At 30.6% G+C, this 22,397-nt stretch overlaps 1 protein-coding gene across 1 annotated transcript in view; it reads left to right on the top strand.

Moving 5' to 3' along the window:
- The window catches only part of LOC123010717 (hemicentin-1), a 264,155-nt gene that overhangs the window by 202,820 nt on the left and 38,938 nt on the right, over positions 1-22,397 (top strand). The window contains exon 4 of the mRNA XM_044407799.1: positions 7,528-7,638. Coding sequence (XP_044263734.1) covers positions 7,528-7,638 — 111 coding nt within the window. The remainder of the gene's footprint in view (positions 1-7,527; positions 7,639-22,397) is intronic.

The following is a 22,397-nucleotide window of genomic DNA, read 5'->3' as shown; positions in this document are numbered from 1 at the left end:
GATTTTATTTGTAATTTTTTTGCCAGCTTCAACAAAATTTTTAGAATTTTTCATCTCAAAAACGTGCTTAAACACTTGAAAAGGGCAAAAATAACGACGTTTTTGATCCAATTTGTTGAATTTCTGGATTGTTTTTAATGTTAGTATGGTGATTTGGTGAAAAAAATTCTAACATCTGGTGATTTTTTGGAAATGAAAAAAACGGTTTTTCGTGCATTTTCTACGTTTTCAACCAGAAACTTGATTATTTCGTCAGGTTTTTTCAGAAAAGTCGAAAAACCACTAAATCGGTTAAAAATAGTTCTGTTTGTTTTTTTACAAGATTTTACAAGACAGGTTGGAAAATACTTTTTCAGCTAGAAACACAATTTTTCGCAAAATTTCGTTAAAATCATCAGATCTTTGGAAATTTCACCACACCTGGCAACACTGAACCAGAAAAATGAAATTTGCTTTCCAACGGAAAGCGTCAATAATTCCAAAGTTGTTGGAGAAAATCGGCCAAAATTTCGTCCAAAATCGAAAAAATAATGAATTTTAAAATTGAACCATTTGCACTCATGAGGGTTCCAAAAATTTTAAAAAATTTAAAAAAACAAATTTTTGGAAAAAATTTGTGTAAGTCTAAGAATATATTGAATTAAAACATTGAAACTGCCGGCGGCGTGGTGGTGTAGCGGCATAAGGTCCCGGTTCGAGTTCCATCCCCGGTAAAGTCAGAATTTTTTCTCTAATTCAAATTCAAATAAATAATAAAAGATGGCAGGCGCATAAGTGAGAAAAATGAGAGCGCAAAGCATAATAAAAAAGAGAAAGAGCATAAGAACAAATTATAAGTAAGGGAAGTGCAAAAAAGCAAAAGAGCTTTTCTCACTTGAAAAAACATACAGAACTTTTATTGTGTTGTTCTTAAAACCCAATAAAAAGTAAGACAGTTTTAAGATTTAGCATCCCAAAACCGTGAAGTATGAAAGCCACTATTTTGGTCTTGAAAGTTCCTATCAGTTTTCGAAATTACATCCAAAATGAAAGCAAAAAGTTGAGGAAAGTGACAAAACGACTTCTTTAAATGTTGAAATTACAAAATAATACAATAATAAACCGTGTGCGAAGTTGGTGGTTTAAATAGTTCCTGTTGCAATTTGCACCTCTGCAGGAATCTTGTCGTGGCAGCAGCGACCCAATTTAAATATCCGTCGGTGTATTTCCGGTCCTCGCTTGGTTCTTGGTAATTAGCAGTCGAATAAAACGTCGGTTGACAGCTCTGGTACGATTGAAAGCAATTTAATTGGCTAACGAACCGCCAAGTGTGGTTTGAGCCCGCACTGCAATCTAGCGATGCGTGGGTATATGGAAATTCATGTCGTGATGCTGTCCGACTATGAAAAATCAGTTTGACGCTTCGGGTCATCTCCATTTCCTCTATATTTCAACCGGATATACATACATTTATTCCATATTCATTTTTCTAATTGAAATACATATTTATCAGGACTCTGCATAAATTGCACTTTTATGCTTGACATTAACATTTTAATTGCAACGTATCTTCGCACTCGTAAACGCGAAACTTAATTTATATGATATCCCGGAGTTGCACTTTTATCGGGAGACAGCTGTACGTCGTTTATTAATAAAATTTTACACCGACAACTAACGTTAATTAAATCATATGAAAGGGTACGAGTCTCTCCTCACCCCAGGCTACGTAAATATTTGTTTCCCTACCTTTGTCGAAAAGTTGGAAACGGCGGTTGCACAAAACTTAATATTCATTCCTATAAGAATATTAAAGTTGGAGAGAGCGATCAACTCGCATGTCTACCTGCTTGGCAAATGCCGAACTTTTCATTAAATCACAAGCTAAACGGCCGTTTCCCAACTTTCAACAAGTTTTGTTTATGTTTTCGAAATTCCAAACCAGTTTGAATTTTTAAAACTTTCAGTCAATACAATGAAGTTCTAAGCGTAGGACTTATTAACTATTTAGCAAATCGAAAAGCAATAAGAAAAGTTTCTAGTGTGTAGAATGTGCTTGTAGCGAGTGACACTCATATTTTATGACGCGGTTTGTATCGAACGAAGTTTGGAATAATAAAACAGCAATCAATGAAAAATGCTTGGACTGGCTATATTTTTTTTACATACAAATGTACAAGCTACAAGTTACAGGCACTAATAATTTCTGTTTCATAAAATAAAGAGTGATATTAATTGTATTAGTAGAATTTTACTAGCAAAAATTACAAGTCCTAAAAAATTGGAAAGCTATGAATGACCAACTTTCACTCAGATTGTGTTGTGTTGTCAATCGACGTTTTGACTTTTGCTTTGAAGATAGGGAAAAGGGATGAAAACAAAATTGAGTATTTTAAGAAAAATATACGAAAATAAAGATATTTTATTCAGGAGATTTTGCTTTATGCAAAATCGATTACTCTGTATTTGAATTAACTTTGAATGAAGAGGAAGAACTAATTTCGCTTTCTATTATTCGGAAGCATCAGTTAATTTATTTTGGATTAACATTAGATGTCGATTATCCCATGATCTACATCTTATTTGTGTGAAGTGGGATTTTCTGTATTAACCCACATAAAAACGAAAAAAATATCGAGACTGTTAAATGTCGAAGACGATATATTGTCATTTTTACGACCAAATATGAATGAAATTATCAAAAAACAGCAAGTTCAAAAAAAGTATTCTTATTATTAACTTGTAATAAACGTACTGTTGTTTTTATAGTACATATTATTTTATTTTACATTCAAGATTATTTTTATAAAATATTTTAGACAGTGTATTATAGGTAAATAAACAACTTTTAAACTTACCTTTTTCTTGGTGCCGCCAAATTTTGCACTGCTTTACACAATGAAATTGTCTTTAAAGAAACTAATACTTTCAGCTACAGGTATGTAGAGACTTGCACAATAGTACTTGTAAAATTTAGGTAAATCTATGTCATTATTATTATTTGCTAAAAATTATGAAACAGAAATACTTGTAATATGTTAAAATCTATTTGTATTTTCAGTTTTACAAGATGTAATTTGTACTTTTGTATTTTCTTTATATGAAACCACATTCTAAAAGTTACAAGCTACAAATCTAATAATAATATTAGATTGTAATTTATTATGAAACGGGCCTTTCCAGTTTAAGTTTTAAGAGCAATGAAACAAAAAAATGGCTATTTTTACATAACGGTGAGCAAAACGCAAATAAAAAAAATGTAGACAGATAGGGCATTAAATTCTCAATAATAAGAGATGAAAGTAATGCAAAAATATTATTGAAAATTACATTTAAACAAATTTTAAACATTTAGCAATTTGCCCCGTCTCATATTTTTGAAAATGCTGCGAATACGGTTAAGGTACAAGAAAAATATAAAAAAGAAAGTTGTAGAGAATAAAATTTTCAAGAAAAAACTCGGCGAGTTATCAATGGTTTGAGTCCTAAAGACGTTCAAAGACGATCAAGTGACGAATACGTGTCATTTTTACCGGTGGTCAAGAGACAAAAAATGAATTTGAACCTAAACGATTGAAGATAGAGATATGGTCTCGTGGACTTTTTTGTAGGAAATTTAATTCTCTACAACTTCTCTACACTTTTTTGTATCTTTATTAGCGTTCTCAAAAATAACGAAAAACGTTTTTAAAAAAAACAATTATCATTTTCCGCTCAATTTTTGAGAACGCTGCGAAAAAAAGTGTAAGAAACAAAATTGTAGAGAATAAAATTTGCTACAAAAAAGTCTGCTAGACCATATTTCTATCTTCAACGGTTTAGGTTTAAATTGCTTTAAAGTGTTCTTCTGGCACTGAATCACCAGTAAAAATGAAACGAATCGGTCGCATGAGCGGCTTTGAACGTCTTTGAGGCCTAAACCATAAAGGTATGGGACTTTTTACAAGAAAATTTTATTCTCTACAACTTTTTTTCTTACATTTTTCTTGTATCTTCAACCGCATTCGCAGCATTTTGAAAAACATGAAACAGAGCACAGATTTTGAATTTTAAATATTTTTTTCTCATATTTCTCGTGAAAAATTTAGTCCTTCGTTTTTTACAGCTTATTAAAAATGTAAAACTCAACATTTTTGCATTTTTTAAGCAATTTGTACACTGGTTGAATTTAAATCTTATTGAATTTAATTCAAAAAGTGTTTTTTTGTTGATAAATAGGCTTGAAAATAACATCAAATTAAAAAATATACAAAATTTTCGTCAAAAAATGCATCAAATCAAAGATAGAAACGAAGTACACATCTTGCAATTTCATGTTTTAATTTAAAAAAAATCGTTAAAGTTCAATGTGAAAATTAACAAAATTAAATTTAAAAAAAAAACTAATTTAGAGCCCTAGAATAAAACTCTTCTAAAAGTTCCAAAGTCTATCTTACCCGTTGGCCTATTTTTTCCGGATTTACCCTAATGAGCAAATGCTGCTTTAATGGGCCTAATAAGAATCTAGTTTTTTTATGATTTATTTCAATTTTTGGTAAAATACAGAAAAAAATAGTTTACTTTACCCGGGGTCGAACCTAGAAGCTGGCGGACTTTTTACTAGAAAATTTTATTCTCTGCAACTTTCTTTCTTAAATTTTTCTTGTGTCTTCAACCGTATTCGCAGCATTTTGAAAAACATGAAACAGAGCACAGATTTTGAATTTTAAATATTTTTTTCTTACATGAAAAATTTAGTCGTTCGTTTTTCACAGCTTATTAAAAATGTAAAACATTTTTGCATTTTTTTCCAAGCAATTAGTACACTAGTTGACTTTAAATTAATTTAAAACGATTTGAAACTGAGACGGTAAAACGCTCTAAGCGCCGTACTACTTTTTTTAGGTCCAAAAAATCGAGCAATTTTGTATCTTGTTTCGTCCATACTATAGTTTTTTGCCAGAAAGGCAATTCCTTCTGTTGATTTGGGCCAAAGTCTCCAGTTTGTAGATAAATTTTGAAATTTTAACCATTTTTGGATAGTTTTATGGTAGTTGTGACGGCGCCCACTTGTCACGTGCCCCCCTAAGCCCTGGTCAAGAGAACGCGATGCTTTCAGCCTGATAACAAAGCTCGTGTGCATATTTATCTAGTTTCTGTGTATTTGCTGGGTATTAATTGCACTAGCGCCCCGGCTTTGCAGCTTTACCATAAATCGATACCCTCAAACATCACGAAAGCAAGTGTTAAATAAAAATCTTGTAGTTTTTATTTTGCTATTTTGTTATAAATCTCGTTTGGCTGTTTTATAAACAAAGGGAAGGTTTAACGGGGGTGGAGAGATGTGACACAGAGGCTAAGTATTCTGCAAGTTTACGATGACCTCTGGTCTTTTATAATTCAGCAGCCGGAAAAGCTTTAGACAATAGCTTTTCCTGAAACGGTGAAATATTCAGAATTTTAAGCCCGGATCCGAATTATGGGCTTAAAAATGTTTTTGGTGACAACAGAAACAATACCAAGTATTGCTTCTAAGCGCGTTCAGGGCCGTACCCAAGGGGGAAGATTAGGGGGTTCAAACCCCCCCAGAAATGCTGAGCACTTTGTTATACAGGGTGCGCCAGAACTCGCGCCCCAGAGAAAATTTTCAAGTAAGGTAAGATACCAGGAACATGAAAAAAATGTTTAAAAAATTCTATCTGTCAAAAAATTTTGACATTTATTTTTTGACATTTGACATTTTTTTATGTCTATTTAATGATACTGATGATCTTGTATATGTTTTTTTACAATTATTTAGTAAAGGCACAAAAATTTTGCCAATAAAAGCCACAAATAACATTAAACAGAGTTACAATTTAGGATACAGCTTCTTTGCTACCTCTTTTAATAGCCTATAGCAAAAAAACTTGTAAAATTATTTTTCCAACAGAAATAAATAAAGTCAAAAAGCAAACTTTAAACCCTCATAACTTCGAAATTTTTATAGATAAATTTTTTTTTAACACATTTTTTCCATGTTGCTGGTATCTTACCTTATATGACATTTTTCTCTGGGGCGCGAGTTCTGGCGCACCCTGTATAGTGTTATAAGTGTTAAAAATTTAGTTTTTTTGTTATTTTAATGTGTTAATTTTAAATTTTTGTGAATAAATTTTTCATGTGTTAATTATACAGTGTTTCATTTTTATTGTTAGGTACAAATTTAAATAGTTAATAGCATATTTAATTTTAAGATAAAAGTGTTTTGAAAAATGCTATGAAAAGGAGCTACACCCCCCTAAAAAAGGTACGTTTTTTAAAGGGTTTTTCCTAATATTTCAGAATAGATAAAATTACAAAATTTGGTTCACTTAAACAAATGCCAAATAACAAAATTTTTAATCAGGGGCATCCTAAACGGTAAAACAAATTTAATTTTTAATTTTTATGCTGTTTATGGTCTGTAACATAAATTTTTAAACCGATTTTTACTAAAGATCCGTAAATTGTATCGGAAAAACACAAAAGACCTTTTTTTATGAAAAACTATGAAATTTTGTTGCTGAAAGTGGCAAGAAACCACAGGCAAAATAGCCAGAGTAAATTTTTACATCTAGTTTAGGGAGCACCTAATTAAAAATTTCAACATTTTATTTTTGTACTTGTTTAGGTTAAAAGTTATCATCTGGAGCAAATTTTGAATTTTTTTTCTAAAATGATTACGGAAATATTAAAAAAAAAACTATTAAAAGACGCACCCCTTGAGTAGCATTTTTCGATATATGTTCATAAAAAAAATTTGTTTTAAAAATGAATATTCATCTCCTGTTTAAATTTGTAACAATAAATAGTATTTAAAATTTATTTTATTTTTGTTACTTTTGTGAGTTAATTTGTATTTTTTTGTTTAATTAGGATCTCTTATTTCAATTTAAAATAAAAACGTGTACTTAGAGATTTTTGCTTTTTAATCCGTCTTCTTTCATTTCATTTTCATGGACCAACAAGAAACCCCCCCGAAATAAAAACCTGGTTACGGCCCTGAGCGCGTTCGTGATTTCGTGTCGCATTTAAAACTAATCATTTATGCCGTACACCTGACATTATGTTTTTATTCCTCGGCTGAACAATAAAGTGCAATTTCGCCGAAATAAGATAGACTTTCAAGCGCATTTATAGATCGTAGCTGAAGGGAAATTAATGTGTTCGGTTGTTAAGTGCTGTGCACACCGACTTTGCCATTTCCTACTCGCCGTTATTGTACAGCAAATGATTTTAATTCTGTTTATTCGGGAAGTTATTTGCTTGCGTAATGAGATTAAATTTCAATTAAATCGGACAAACTAGTGGATTTTTGTGATGATCGACATGCAAGTGCAATAATCAAGGCAGTTTTCACTCAATGTTGCGATCACGCATCTTGTAAAAATGCTTTAGCCTCATTATGTCAGAGAGAGGAACACGCAATTCGGTCATAACTCTCAATTATTCCCTAGATCTTTATTCAAAACGGCACGAAAATTACCACTGCACATCTCTGTGATTTACAAGCGAGAAAAATAATTAATTCGCAGTCGTTTGTTTCAGTACCACCGCAAAAAATCGTCATCACCAACGAGTCGGGGGCGCAGTTGGAGTCCGTCGTGGGGCCCTTCCCCGAGGGCGCTTCCTTCACCCTGCGGTGCGACGTCTTCGGAGGTAATTCTTATTTTTTTTTTTTTTGGCAGATGTTTCCAACACAACAAACCATTTAAAAGAAAACGAATGGTCCCAATTTTCGCACAATCGCTGTGTTGATAGTTTGCACTGCCAAAATCTCGAGTAGTCGAGACGAGTGTCTCCCTGGGGCTATCCGTCAATGCTGCCAACTCCAGAGACTAGTTCTAAACTTTTCTATTTAGGCGTTTTAAATGAGAGACCAAGCGACTTCACAACGAAAACAAATTGTTTAATAATAAAGTGAAAACGGAGAAAAAACCTTCAAAGAATTTAATCTCAAATGCTTCTGATTCGGAATTCCTTAATTGTATTTGCTTTAAAAGCAAATATCTGATGTTCTTTCGAGAGGGTTTTAATCTTCAGCCGTCGAATTATTGAAAATAAATTCTTCGGGAAAAACAGTCGAGCATGAAAAACAGGACTTTACTGAAACGTTCGAGTGATGTTTTATTCAGTTATGTAAGCAAGTCGAATGTGATACCCATATGTAATGCAAACTTTTCATTTTTCATTTCTCACTAAAAAAGAAAAACAATGTTTATGCAAATCACGGGCTGTAAAACCGTGCAATTATTGCAAGAAAGAAGCGATATGGTAGTCGTAAATGAAAGAATGTAGAGACATAAAGGCCATTGATGGCGTTGATTTAATATCCGGCTTTAATGGCAAAGGTGTAAAGTCGACCAGGGACGCGAGATTTATGATTATGACAATCCGGTCGTTCTTCTCCTACTTTATAACTACTTAATTATTAATTGTGGAACGCTACACTCCGGAATCTCATTTCTAGTGCATTATTTCAACGCGACGGTAAATACTGCACCCGGAACTGAATTTACGACCGCCCAATATTCGGCTCAAGTTTGCTCAATTAATTTTCGAAACTGCTATTCCAGAACTTTGACATTTTTCGACCATAACAATGATCGCACCTGAATTTAATTTCTTTACAGCAACCGGAACAACGACCACTATCATTGGTAATGTATGTCACGAAATGACGTGTCAACAATCAACAATGTCGTAAAATCTGTGCAGTCTCTACAAACAGAAGTGATTTCCGGTGTGTGTTTATGACTAGGTTTCCAGCACTGCTTTTCGACATATTACATTAACAGTATCACTTTGTTTACTCTTTCAACAAATCTTTTAATGGTCTTTTCAGAATTTGCTAATTAAAAATTCTTAGATATTAATAGAAATGAAACAATTTTGTACTCTTCGTTGTATTTTTTGAATTTCTATTACAGTTTTAAAAAAAATACCAGAAACAGACAAAATGTGAAACAAAATCTATTTATAAAAATTTGAAAGTTATGAGAGTTTAAATTTTGCACTTTAACTATTTATTTCTGTTAGAAAAATAATTTTCCAAGTTTTTTTTGCTACAGGCTATTAGAAGAATAAACAAGAAAGCTGCATCCTAAATTGTAACTCTGTTTATTATTATTTGTGGCTTTTAATGGCAAAACTTTTGTACCTTTACTAAAGAATTATAAAAAAACATATACAAGATTATGAGTATTATTAAATATACATAAAAAATGTCAAATGTCCAAATTTATTGACAGATAAAAAATTTTTAACATTTTTTCCATGTTCCTGATATCCCATATTACTTAAAATTTTACTCTGAAGCGCAAGTTCTGACACATCTCTACATCATCTGATTTATTGAAATGAATCAAATATTTTTTAATTGCGATTTTGTGATTAAAGACTAAAGATTGAAGACTGTCCAATTTTTTATTAATTCAATTTCAATTTCGACAAAATATTTGCAAATCAAATAGTGTGAAATCTACACGGGGGGCAAGCGGCTATGCCGCATTTTTTCCATATTCCTGGTATCCTATATTACTTAAAATTTTACTCCAAAGCGCGAGTTCTACCACACACTGTATATCACCTGATTTATCGAAATGAATCAAATATTTTTTAATTGTGATTTGGTGATTAAAGACTGTCTAATTTTTTATTAATTCAATAGTAATCTCGACAAAATATTTGCAAATCAAATAGTGTGAATTTTACAAGAGGGCGAACGGCTATGCCGCATTTTTTCCATGTTCCTGACACACCCTGTATATCACCTGATTTATCAAAATTAATCAAATATGATTTAATTGTAATTTTGTGATTGAAAACTAAAGATTGAAGACTGTCTAATTTTTTACTAATTTAATGTTAATTTCGACAAAATATTTGCAAATTGAATATGAATTTTACACGGGGGGTGAGCGGCTATGCCGCATTTTTTCCATATTCCTGACACACCCTGTATATCACCTGATTTATCGAAATGAATCAAATATTTTTTAATTGCGATTTTGTGATTGAAGACTGTCTAATTTTTTATTAATTCAATAGTAATCTCAACAAAATATTTGCAAATCAAATAGTGTGAATTCTACAAGGGGGAAAGCGGCTTTGCCGCATTTTTTCCATGTTCCTGACACAGCCTGTATATCACCTGATTTATCAAAATGAATCAAATATTTTTTAATTGTAATTTTGTGATCGAAAACTAAAGATTGAAGACTGACAAATTTTTTATTAATTTAATATTAATTTCGACAAAATATTTGCAAATCAAATATGAATTTTACACGGGGGGTAAGCGGCTATGCCGCATTTTTTCCATGTTCCTGGTATCCTATATTACTTAAAATTTTACTCCAAAGCGCGAGTTCTACCACACCCTGTATATCACCTGATTTATCAAAATGAATCAAATATTTTTTAATTGCGATTTTGTGATTAAACATTGTCTAATTTTTTATTAATTCAATAGTAATCTCGACAAAATATTTGCAAATCAAATAGTGTGAATTCTACAAGGGGGAAAGCGGCTATGCCGCATTTTTTCCAGTTCTTGACACAGCCTGTATATCACCTGATTTATCAAAATGAATCAAATATTTTTTAATTGCGATTTTGTGATTGAAGACTGTCTAATTTTTTATTAATTCAATATTAATTTCGACAAAATATTTGCAAATCAAATAAATTCTACACGGGGCGCGAGTGGCTATGCCGCGATCTCCCATAATTTCTACAAAACATTTGAATCCGATAGTTAAAAAAAACTTAAAAGTAGAAAAAAGCTGCCTTTATAACCAAACTAAAGTTTTCAAATTTATTTTGTTCTATAAGTAAAAATACTACGTCCACTATCCCGTCGCATCCACCAAAATTTGTACATAAATGAGCAGAAACACTGACCGGGGGCGTGGTGGTGCAGCGAATTAAGATCCTGTTCAATGAAAACATCAAAATATAAAAGCATGTGAGCTTTTTTATCGTAAAATTGAATTTCCTGATTTTTCTAAGATACCACACGTATTTATCTCACTTTTTTTTAATTTGTTAAGATTGAACCACTTCTAACCGTCCTACAGACTCAGAAAAATGCTTATAAACAGAAATTTTAATTGTTGGTCCTCAATAAAAAATTCAGTCAAGGTGAAAGTCAGCCCCTGCAATGGGATCAAAACATTTCACTCCGAATTGTAAATATTTACCATTTAGCAAAAAAGTGATGAGTTGTGTTGCGAGTCACCAATTTACCCAATTTCGAATAAATAAACACAAATTTAATCCTCTTGGGTGGCCTACAGCAAACAAAAATATTTTTTAAATGGTGGCAAGTCAAATACCATTCGATTTGTTTGAAATCAGTGACAATGTGTGTCTCGTCACGTCGTGAACACACGCGACTTACAAAGGAATTTAAATTGCACAATTTTCCCGGCCATTTATATCGCAGCTGCTAAAAGTCTTTAAGAAAGAACATTATCCGGAATATGTGAGTGTAATTTTTCATTTTGTAATTTTATAGGTGGCCGACATTTCCGCAGGATAAACTTTAAATTATTCCTCTCGCTTTTAAGGAAAATTAGTATTTCACAACGTTATAGTCTATGAGGCAGCGGAATTAACTCTAAGTTATAAATTCGCTTGATAAGTTTACATAATTTAGCGCTGCATTAGCCGTTCCATTTGCACTTTTAATTTCCTCAAAACGGGAAACTCGTTGTATCGGATTTCTTTAAAAATTTGGCCGGGATCGGGGGATGCAATCTTGGGGTTTGATATATTAAGAGCCCTGCTTTATCGCAGAGCTGTTTTCAACAGAAATTTATAACCGGACGGTTAAATCATTCGAGAATTGTTAATTTATTGCCAAGGTTCACATACACTCTGCCGGAAACAATCACTATTTGTTTCGTTTTATTTTGAAAACTCTCTCGGTGTAAATGATTCGATCAACTACTCCTAGACAAATGCAAGAAAAACACAACATGTTCGAGAAAATATTTGCTTTCGTGTCGCAAACTTCACCAAGTTATGAGTCACAAGTTAACAAAACGAAATTTTCGTTGGCTCAGTTTGTGTTTGAGAAGTCTTATTCGTGGAGTTAAATCGACATCCGGAAGTATTAAAGAAAATATTCTCAATTTTTATCTGAGAAAAATGGCAAAAATAAATTGTTATCTGCCTTAAATCAACACTCCACACTGTTTTATTTTTCATTTCGCGTTTTTTTTTCATTTTATGTGTCATAAAGACGTGCATAAGATTTAAAAAATGTCGAGAGACGCGCAAACAAGTCTTAAATTAAAAGCACAAATGACTGATTAAAGTTTAAGATAATGCGGGAGTAAATCTCCCCAGAGGCGTTTGGGTAAAGTGGCTGAGCTGCGAGTGGCCAGGGACCGGAGCCCTCCTGGCCCATAATTCCAAAACTTAGCATCCAGATTACTCCGGAGACTAATGAGAGAACAAAACAACGATGTTAATCAGTCAGCCATTGCAAAAGATGTGTTCTTTGTGAATGCCATTTCAGTGAAAAGTTTCCCCAACTTCCAACTCCGGTTTCACCCAACTTTGAACAATCGAGATTTTATATTTGCTTTTATTGCAAGGATTGATTTTACACTGAATGTTTGCCCGGATCCGGCTGCTAAGGATAATTTTTTACGCCGACGACTCTGATTTCACTTTTATGACTTTTCGCACGAAAAAAACGAAGACTCGACAGCTTGCACAACTGATCCAATTTCAAAAATTTCACAAAATTCCAATAATCTAATAAAACAATTAATTCCATCCACTTGTTTCAAATTTCAGGAATTCCTATTATTCTGAATTTATTTTCGTAATTCCAATCCAATTCCAAGAATTCTAAATAATTCAACGTAATTTTTAAAAGTAAATTATCAAAAATTTTACGAAATTCTAGCACACACATTTTAATTTGTCTTAATTTTCAAATACTTTATGCCAAAATTTACCTACAATTGGCAACACTGATTTCTCACACTGACAATATAAGAGATATAATTCACGAGAAATTCTAGTAATTTCAATAATCTATATAGATAATTCCAATAATTCCAAATAATTCTGCATTTTAAAATAAAAAACTGCCACTTTAATTACAACCCGTTTAAATAAACTTTGAAACAGAGCTAAATAAAGTCAAAGCTGACAGCTTACATAACTCATTACAATTTCAAAAATTTTACCAAATTTTAATACGTAATTCTCATAAAACACCTAATTCCACTTTTTGAATTTTAAACTAATTCCTATTATTCCAAATTAATTTCCTTAATTTCAATCTAATTCCGAGAATTCTAAGTAATTCAATGTAATTTTGAAAAATCAATTACCAAAATTTTTACCTAATTCTATGCTACAAACATTTTAATTTGTCCTGATTTTAATACCTCATGCCACAATTTGCAATTTTACGAAAAATACTAGTGCCACTTTTATATAATGATACGATTGGCAACACTGCCTCATCAATCATGACAATATAGCAGACATAAGCAGTAATAAATTACTTGAAGTGTGCAAGTGGTCATTCATAATTCCACGTAATTCACAAAAAATTCTAGTAATTTCAAAAATCTATATCGATAATTCCGATAATTCCAAATAATTCTGCGCCAGTTTCGAAATAAACAATAAACTGCCACTTTAATTACAAACCGTTTAAGCAACTTTAAAACAGGGCTAAATAAAATCAAATGAGGAAAAAACCAAAATGCTGACAGCTTACAATTTTAAAATTTTTACGAAAATTTTAGTAATTGGAATAAAACACTGTAATTCCACTTTTTTCAGATTCCAATAATTTTAAACTGATACCTATTATTCCAATTAATATCCGTAATTCCAATCTAATTGCGAGAATTCTAAGTAATTCAATGTAATTTTGAATGAATTACCAAAGATTTTACCAAATTCTGACTCACAAACATTTTAATTTATCTTGATTTTCAAATACATTATGCCAAAATTTATCAATTTTCCAAAAATAATAGTGCTACTTTTGCATAATGTTACGATTGGCAACACTAATTTATGAAATTGACAATATAACAGACATATAAACAGTAATAAATTACTTGGGATGTGCAAGTAAATATCCAAAATTCTACGAAATTACCGAAAATTTCCAGTCATTCCATATAATCGATAGATCATTCCAATAATTCCAAATAATTCTGCTTCAGTTAAAGAAAATCTGCCACTTTAATTACAAACTGTTTAAGCAACTTTGAAACAGGGCTAAATAAAGTCAAATGAGGAAAAAACCAAAAAGCCGACAGCTTGCACAACTAATTACAATTTTAAAAATTTTATGAAAATTTCAGTAATTCTAATAAAACACTGTGATTCCACTCTTTTCATTTTCCAATAATTTTCAACTGATACCTATTATTCCAAATTAATTTCCCTAATTCCATTCTAATTCCGAGAATTCTAAATATTTCAATGTAATTTTGAAAAGTAAAAAATCAAAAATTTTATGAAAATCTAACCTATAAACAATTTAATTTAAAAGAATAATAGTGTCACTTTTACATAATGCTTACTTGAAATGTGCAAGTAATCATCCATAATTGTACGTAATTCCCAAAAATTTCCAGTAATTTCACATAATCTATAAATTCTAATAATTCCGAATAATTTTGCGTCAGTTTAGAAATAAAAAAAACTGCCATTTTGATTAAAAACAGAAGTAAATAATGGCAAATGAAAAAAAACTGAAAATCCCACACCTTGCTAACTAATTTCGATATCAAAAATTTCACGAAAATTACAGTAATTCCAATCAAATAATGTGATTCCACTTTTTGAGAATTCTAGTAATTCTAAACTATTATTCCAATTTCCGTAATTCCAATCTAATTCCGAGAATTCTAAGTGCATATTCAATGTAATTTAAAAAAATAAATTGGCACTATAACAGACGTAAGCAGAAATAAATTACTTGGAATAAGCAAGTAATCATTCACAAAATCCAAAAAAAAAACTGTAATTCCAAATAATTCTGCGTCAATTCTGATATGAAAAAAAAACTACCTCTTTAATTAGAATTAATTACAAACAATTTAAGCAACTTTGAAGCGGGGCTAAATGAAGTCATTCCTGCCCTCCTGTTGGCTTGTGAGCAATTTATTGCATATTTAGTTCAAAACTTTGCAGACGTGCACAATATGAAGTTATAAAATACATCAGATGTGTACTGACTGGTCCCCAGTGTGAAATTTTATTATTTTCCTGTTACAGCAGTAAATCCGCGTATCATTTTATTGTATCAGACGTTATTTTTGCAAACAATTTATTTAATTGCACAATTCGAACAATGTCAACAATAACAAACACAGTTTGTTTTAAAATTCTCGTTGCTTTTATTATTATTTCGGTTTAAATTTTAATTGCACTAATTTCCGATAGACATGCAGTAAAATTGAACACAAACACTTGATGCGTGTTTGTGTTTTTCACAATGAAATATTCAGTTTCCGTTCATTTTTTTGGCACCGATCATTGGCAAATCCTTGCGACAAAAATAAACCCCTGAAAGAGCTGTAATAAAATTAGAGTCTGTATTTTTATCACACGCCATTCATCACGGGAGCATCCCCGTGAAAGTGCTTGATATTGGATGGAACACCTGTAGCGTGCGCCACGGCGGTCCATTCCCATTACCTAGCCTAGAGTTATGCGCAATAAGATATAAAACAAACATATTCCTAGTGGAATATTAACCACTTTTCTGATTTCTTGACTCTGTGCTAATCGAAATGTCCGAAAACGCCACAAGCAACAGTTGATTAGGTCGTCCTCGATAAGCGAAATGAAGAGTGAAACATTTCTCATATTCTCGTTTATATTGCAATCCCAGTGTGCATTTTAACAATGACTGGTGTTTGCTCGCATCGAATACCGCAATTGAGAAGATTATATCTGCATTCGAGGGCTCCAGAGAGCATTTACAGTGTTTTACACAAATTCCAACTGTCTCGACTTGAGAAAAATCGAAATAATTCAATAAATCTAATTGTGTTTGCCATTTTGTTACAAATCTACTAAGATAAAGCTTTTGAAAACTTAGAAATGAAATAAAATACTAAAGTGAATTATCGTAGACTATTTTTACGAGCTTTAAATCAAAATTCAATTTTCAAGAAAAGATTACATTGTTGTGGGGTTTATTTGCAGGCAAACATGTATCAATCACAATGTTACAAGTACTAATGACTCTATTATACTTGTTAATAAACAATTAAATGGGTCGTAAAGTGATAATTATAATTTAACAAGGTGTCAAGTACAAAATACTAAATTTTGGTGGCAGCACACCCGACACTGATCAACAATTAACGTTTAAATAAAATTACTTGTAGCCAAGATATTCGCACTATTAATTGCAATAATTTTTCTCTTTCTTTTTCATTAAAACGAAAAAGTAGCCCTTCAATATAAATTTTATACAAAATAACAATAATAATGAAATAATAACAAAAACCTTGAAGTTACTTTGTTGTCCCAAAGCAATTCTTAGTTCCGCACGATTGAAATTGTGTTTAGATTTATGCTACTCTTTAAATAATTACAAAAAAGTTGTCAAATTATACATAATTTCAATGTTATTTGTCAATATTTTTGTTGGAGTTATGTTTGGTAGGAAAAAAATGTTACGAGTATAGTCAACATCATAGTAGATATACAGGATGCGCCAGAACTCGCGCCCCATAGAAAAATTTCAAGTAAGATAAGATACCAGGAACATGGAACAAATGTTTAAAAAATTCTATCAAAAAAGTTTGACATTTATTTTTTGACATTTAACATTTTTTTGTGTCAATTTAATGAAACTGATAATCTTGTATATATTTTTTTACAATTATTTAGTAAAGGTACCAAAATTTTGCCAATAAAAGCCACAAATAACATTGAACAGAGTTACAATTTAGAATACAGCTTCCTTGTTTCCTGTTCTAATAGCCTGTAGTAAAAAAAACTTGGAAAATTATTTTTCCAACAGAGATATACAGGGTGTTCCGTTTTTATTGTTACAAATTTAAACAGGTGATAGGATATTCAATTCTAAGACAAAAGTATTCTATAAACATGTATCGAAAAATGCTTGGTAAGGGAGCTACACCCCCTGGAAGTGGGCTAATATGTTTTTGCTAATATTTCAGAAACCATTTAAGATAAAATTACAAAATTTGGTACAGATGATAACCTTTATACACCTAAACGAATTCAAACATCAAATGTCGAAATTTTTAATCAGGGGCGTACGAAACTGGGGGAGTTTAAGGTAAAAAAATACCCTACTTATTTTGGTTTTAGTTTCTTGGTACTTTCAGCAACAAAATCTTAAGTTGGATAGTTTATCACAGAAAAGTCTCTCTTGTGTCGATACGACTTATTGTTTTTGAATGAAATTAATTTAAAATTTATGTTACACACCAATACAACATTCAAATAAATCAGAATTTACAGAATAATAAAAGCAAGAAATTATTTTTTTTTAATCAACCTCAACTAATTAACATTACATTACAGTAACAATAATAACATTAATTAAATAAACTTGCCTAAATCTAAAGGAGTTGTTCAAAGTGACCACCATTTTGGTCAATGCATAACTAAAGAAACTAAAGCCAAAATAGATAGGATATTTTTTTACCCTAAACCCCACCAGTTTCGAACGCCCCTGATTAGAAATTTCGACATTTGATGTTTGAATTCGTTTAGGTGTATAAAGGTTATCAGTTGTACCAAATTTTGTAATTTTATCTTAAATAGTTTCTGAAATATTTGCAAAAACCGATTAGCCCCCTTTCAGGGGGTGTAGCTCCCTTACCAAGCATTTTTCGATACATGTTTATAGGAAACTTTTGTCTTAGAATTGAATATCCTATCACTTGTTTAAATTTGTAACAATAAAAACGGAACACCCTGTATAGAGTCAAAGAGCAAAATTTAAACTCTCATAACTTCGAAATTTTTATAGATAGAATTTTTTAAACATTTTTTCCATGTTCCTGGTATCTTACCTTACATGGCATTTTCCTCTGGGGCGCGAGTTCTGGCGCACTCTGTGTATTGTAATTGGTAGAAATAATTTTTTAAAGTGTATGAATTTTAAACGCTGAATAAAAGCTGTAAAGCTTTGATTAATTTTGAATACAATAGATTTTTTGCCTTAAAATCTTTTAAATTTTTTAGATTTAAACATAAATTATCGCAAAATTATGAACAATAAACAGACTTTTTTGAATCAGGGTGTAATAGTATATTTAATAAAATGTAGGTTTGAACCCGTATTTTGGACTACTTTCTTTGACTTTTGCAAAAGTAAAATAACAATTCTGAGTAGTTTAGAAGTCCTAAATCACCCATTTTTGCCGATTTTTAGAATTTATTTCTTTTCACTAAAAAAATCATCAGTTGTTTATACTATTAACAATGAAAAAATGGACTCAAACCGTTTCAATCTCAAGAAAAATTTGAATTCCACAGTATTTGTAAAATAATAGGGTATAAAAAAATCACTAAAGATATACTAAAAAATCAACTTATAATAACAAAAACCTTGAGAGTACAAATTTGTCTGAAGGCGTTTTGCTGAAATTGTGATTAGATTTATACTTCTCTTTATAAAACCCTGAAAAAGTTGTAAAATTACTCAAAATTGAAAAATTCTTTACTAGGTATACTGCTCAAAATTAGTCTCAAAGCAATCTCTAGTTACGCCTTGTTGAAATTATGATTAGATTTTTTTACTCCCCTAATGATTACCAAAAATAATAAATTGTTCACAATTCTAACAGAGAGCAACATAACATTTTTGTTTAAATTTTAAACTAAAAAAACTACTTTATAATAAAAGCAATATTTAGTCACGCTCTGTTAAAATTGTGATTAGATTTATTTTAGTAAAATTATCCACAGTTTCAGGAGTTTGTACCTCCTAAATTTTTTTGTTAAAGTTTTACATGGCAATGTAAAGCCAAACAAAATTATTATCGGTCAAAATATAAAAATTTCTTGCTATGAAAATTATTAAAAATCAGTTTATAATAAAATATCAAAAACCTTGTTACGCTTTATTGAAATTGTGATAAGATTTATCCTTCTCTGTAACTAGTACAAAAAAAAAGTAAATGTATTCACAATTTCAACAGAGCGCAAACTATTTATTACTAAAAAGAGACTGTTTTCTAAAAAATTTTTTGCTGAAGTGTAAAAAAATGTGACCCGTTTGCCGGAAAACGGAACAATAAAGCTAAATTGCACATCGTCATAATTTTATTAGACATCAAACTTTTATAAAGATCTCGATGTTCATTGGTACTTAAGTTGCAGGTTTGCGGTTTAGAGGCAATAAACCGAAATGCTTATTGAACTAGAAAAAATTCTCCCAACTAAAACTTATTTAGCACTTTTTTCAGCCATTTTTTCACCCATATCTGGTTGTTTTCGACATAATATCATTTTTATGTATCCGGATAGATTTACATGTTTATGACAGCAGCAGGTATCTGAATGTATTTGGTAAAATATTTCATACAAATCGATTGAATAGATTTTGTCGTGTCAAAATAGTCGACGATAAATTACGAGTGTTATTCCTCCACACGGTGTAATAATGAGTTATTCTTTTATGATTATTAAACCGTAGTAAAAATGTTTTTTTAACATCGCGTAAAAATCCGTTTATGTTGTGCCAACTCGGGCTTTTATCTTTTTAACAGTCACACTGGAATGGCCACCATCAAGAATTTTGAAAGCTTGGCATTTCGCCGTGTTATAAAAATAAAAACTGTTTAAATATTACCAGCGACAATAGAAGTACATTTAGTTTTATTGCATAATTTATTCCGATTTTTGAAAGAAATGCTTGAATAAAATATAAACCGTCCATCTCCTAATTTAGAAAGTGTCGATAAAACTCTGATATTTCTCATATTTTCGAAAACCGCTCAATAAATTATGCATCAGACGTAAACTTTGCTTCACTTAACCAAATCACAAATCAAAATTAACATAACAATGCTTGCTATAATTCCCCTAGTTGAATAAATTAAAACCAATTTGATACAAAGCAAATTTACCATCGAACTGTTTACAGCACCGCTGATTACCATTTCAATAATTTCTTCGCCTGAAACTGAAACTAGAATTCCCTCTTTTACGACTCGTCTGATTTATTATTTAACCACTGCGGCAGATTTTATATTTTTAACAAGACACGTTAACACACCTGAAACTCGTAACAAAAGTTTCAAGATGATGCTACAAAACGCTGAAAAAATACAAAGTTTGCGTGTTCTGAAATAATTGCTCTATTTATTATTACCATTTTTATTGGAAAAGCATTACAGGAGAATTATCACCGTCAGGTGTGCCTAAGTAACTAGCACCGAATATTTTATTTCTGAATTTTGTGCTGAAAAATTCCAATTAATTCCCAACAAAATAAAAACCTCCCGTCTACGTGATAAATTCCCCAATTAATTTTTCAGCTGTAACGACTGTTTCCAATGGATTACTCTGATTAAAATAATGATTAGATTCAAAGTAATGAATCCAAACAATCTATCTCCAATAATCTCAAGTTTTTGCTGGATTAACAGATGAATCGATTAGATAAGACAAACCAACTGCTTTTTTACACGTCGCGAGCTCAACTTCCACTTCTAGCAAAATGTAAAGCTGGAATTGCTTAATCCTCTTCTCAATATCGAAATTATAATAGAGTTTGAGATAAAAAAGAGCAATTTTGCAAATGTTAATTAAGACACTCAGTTCTATAAACTTTTAAACAGTTTAGCGTTATCAAAAAAAAAGGTTGGTTTCATTTTATTTGTTATACTTACCAAAAATTTAAAAAAAGTCTATTATTGACCTTTAAATGGTAAAATTAAAAGAAGATTATATAAGACATTGATGGATACTAATCTAGTCCATCGCCTAAAATTATTTTCAACTATAGAGCGTGTCTCAAAAATAATAATACAAACTTTTTAAATAAAACACTATATGTTTGGATGTAGATTTTTATGACAATGTTTTAAAGTTAAACTTTTATAGGTCGTTTTTGCTTAGTTTTTTGACGAAAACATGCACTTTTTAAAAATGTATTACACAAAAACTAATCTAGAAATATTTTTTAACTACCACAAAGAAGAAGATACAAGCTATAGGGTTGTAACATTTTTTTAGTGTGTTGCAATTGCAGATAAAAAAAATAAAGGCGTTTGTTAAAAATTCAATAAATTCAAACATTTGAATGGAACACCCTATTTATTGTTTTTGCATTTAAAAGATTATTAAATTGTCTTTCTAAAATTACTTACTTTTAGGTGTTTATAATCAATAATTAAAAAGATATGTAACGTTAAACATAAAAAAATAATTACTATTGTTTCACAAGAAATGGAAGAAATATTACTTAATAATTACATTTGTGTTAAACTGAATCCATTATTCTTTACTTTTACAATAAAATAATTTCAGTATAATTTACGACCGTTTATTATCGAATTTTCATCGTTTTGATTGATTTTCATTTCATGACAATTAATGTCAAATTAAGAAATCAGCAACTAAATTGGAACATCAAATTTTTATTTTAAAAACATTTAGGAAGAGAAAACATTGTATTATACACGTGGAGAAAAGTTGTCATTATTTATGCTCGTCATTCTTTCTGAAACGCGTGCGTAGCACATCACTCACAGATAATGAACAACTTTTCTTTACTTGTGTAATAAACTACACTACTCCAAAAAATTAAAGGAAAAAAAAATTTCCTAAATTTTTTGGTGCTTTTTGAAAAGCTGTAACTCATCGAAAAATGGTCGTATCTAGATTAAAAAAAAAACATTTTGAAGCTTTGAGTTTCTAGTTTTGAGGTCTTTTGGCAAATATTTTTTCTGTGCAACGGTTATCACGCAATTCTAAGTAATAGCGAAAAAAATAATCTAAATTTGTATGTTTCTGTTTTTGGTCCACGAACGTGGAGAATTTTTTTTAGTTAAGACAATGCATAAACCGGATAGCATGTTTGTTCACCTTTAATATGCTTTTTTCATATTCTCTTTACGTTAATTTGTCGCTGAGATATCTGACTTTAAATGAAAAAGGATCCTCTTGTCTTTGATCAAAAACTGGAATAAATACTTTATAAGATCCTCTTATGATTTTTTGGAAAATATTTTTTTTCACCTCTAACATTGGTTTAAAGAAAAGAGCAACAATTGTGCATATGGTTTCTAAACATCGTCTAATATTCGCCAATATGAGAAAAACAATTTTTTCAGCTTTCTTTTACAATTTTGCATTAGTTAAATTCGAAAAAATTTTTTTTTTAATTTTGTTTTTTTTTTTTTCAAAAATTAATCAGTATTGTT

The sequence above is a fragment of the Tribolium madens genome, unplaced genomic scaffold (genome assembly GCF_015345945.1).
Source record: "Tribolium madens isolate multiple individuals breed KSU strain unplaced genomic scaffold, Tmad_KSU_1.1 Scaffold_91;HRSCAF=231;Tcas5.2_LG7, whole genome shotgun sequence".
Lineage (NCBI taxonomy): Eukaryota > Metazoa > Arthropoda > Insecta > Coleoptera > Tenebrionidae > Tribolium > Tribolium madens.
Note: the sequence above shows the minus strand (reverse complement) of the source record. Positions and strands in the feature narration are given on the sequence as shown.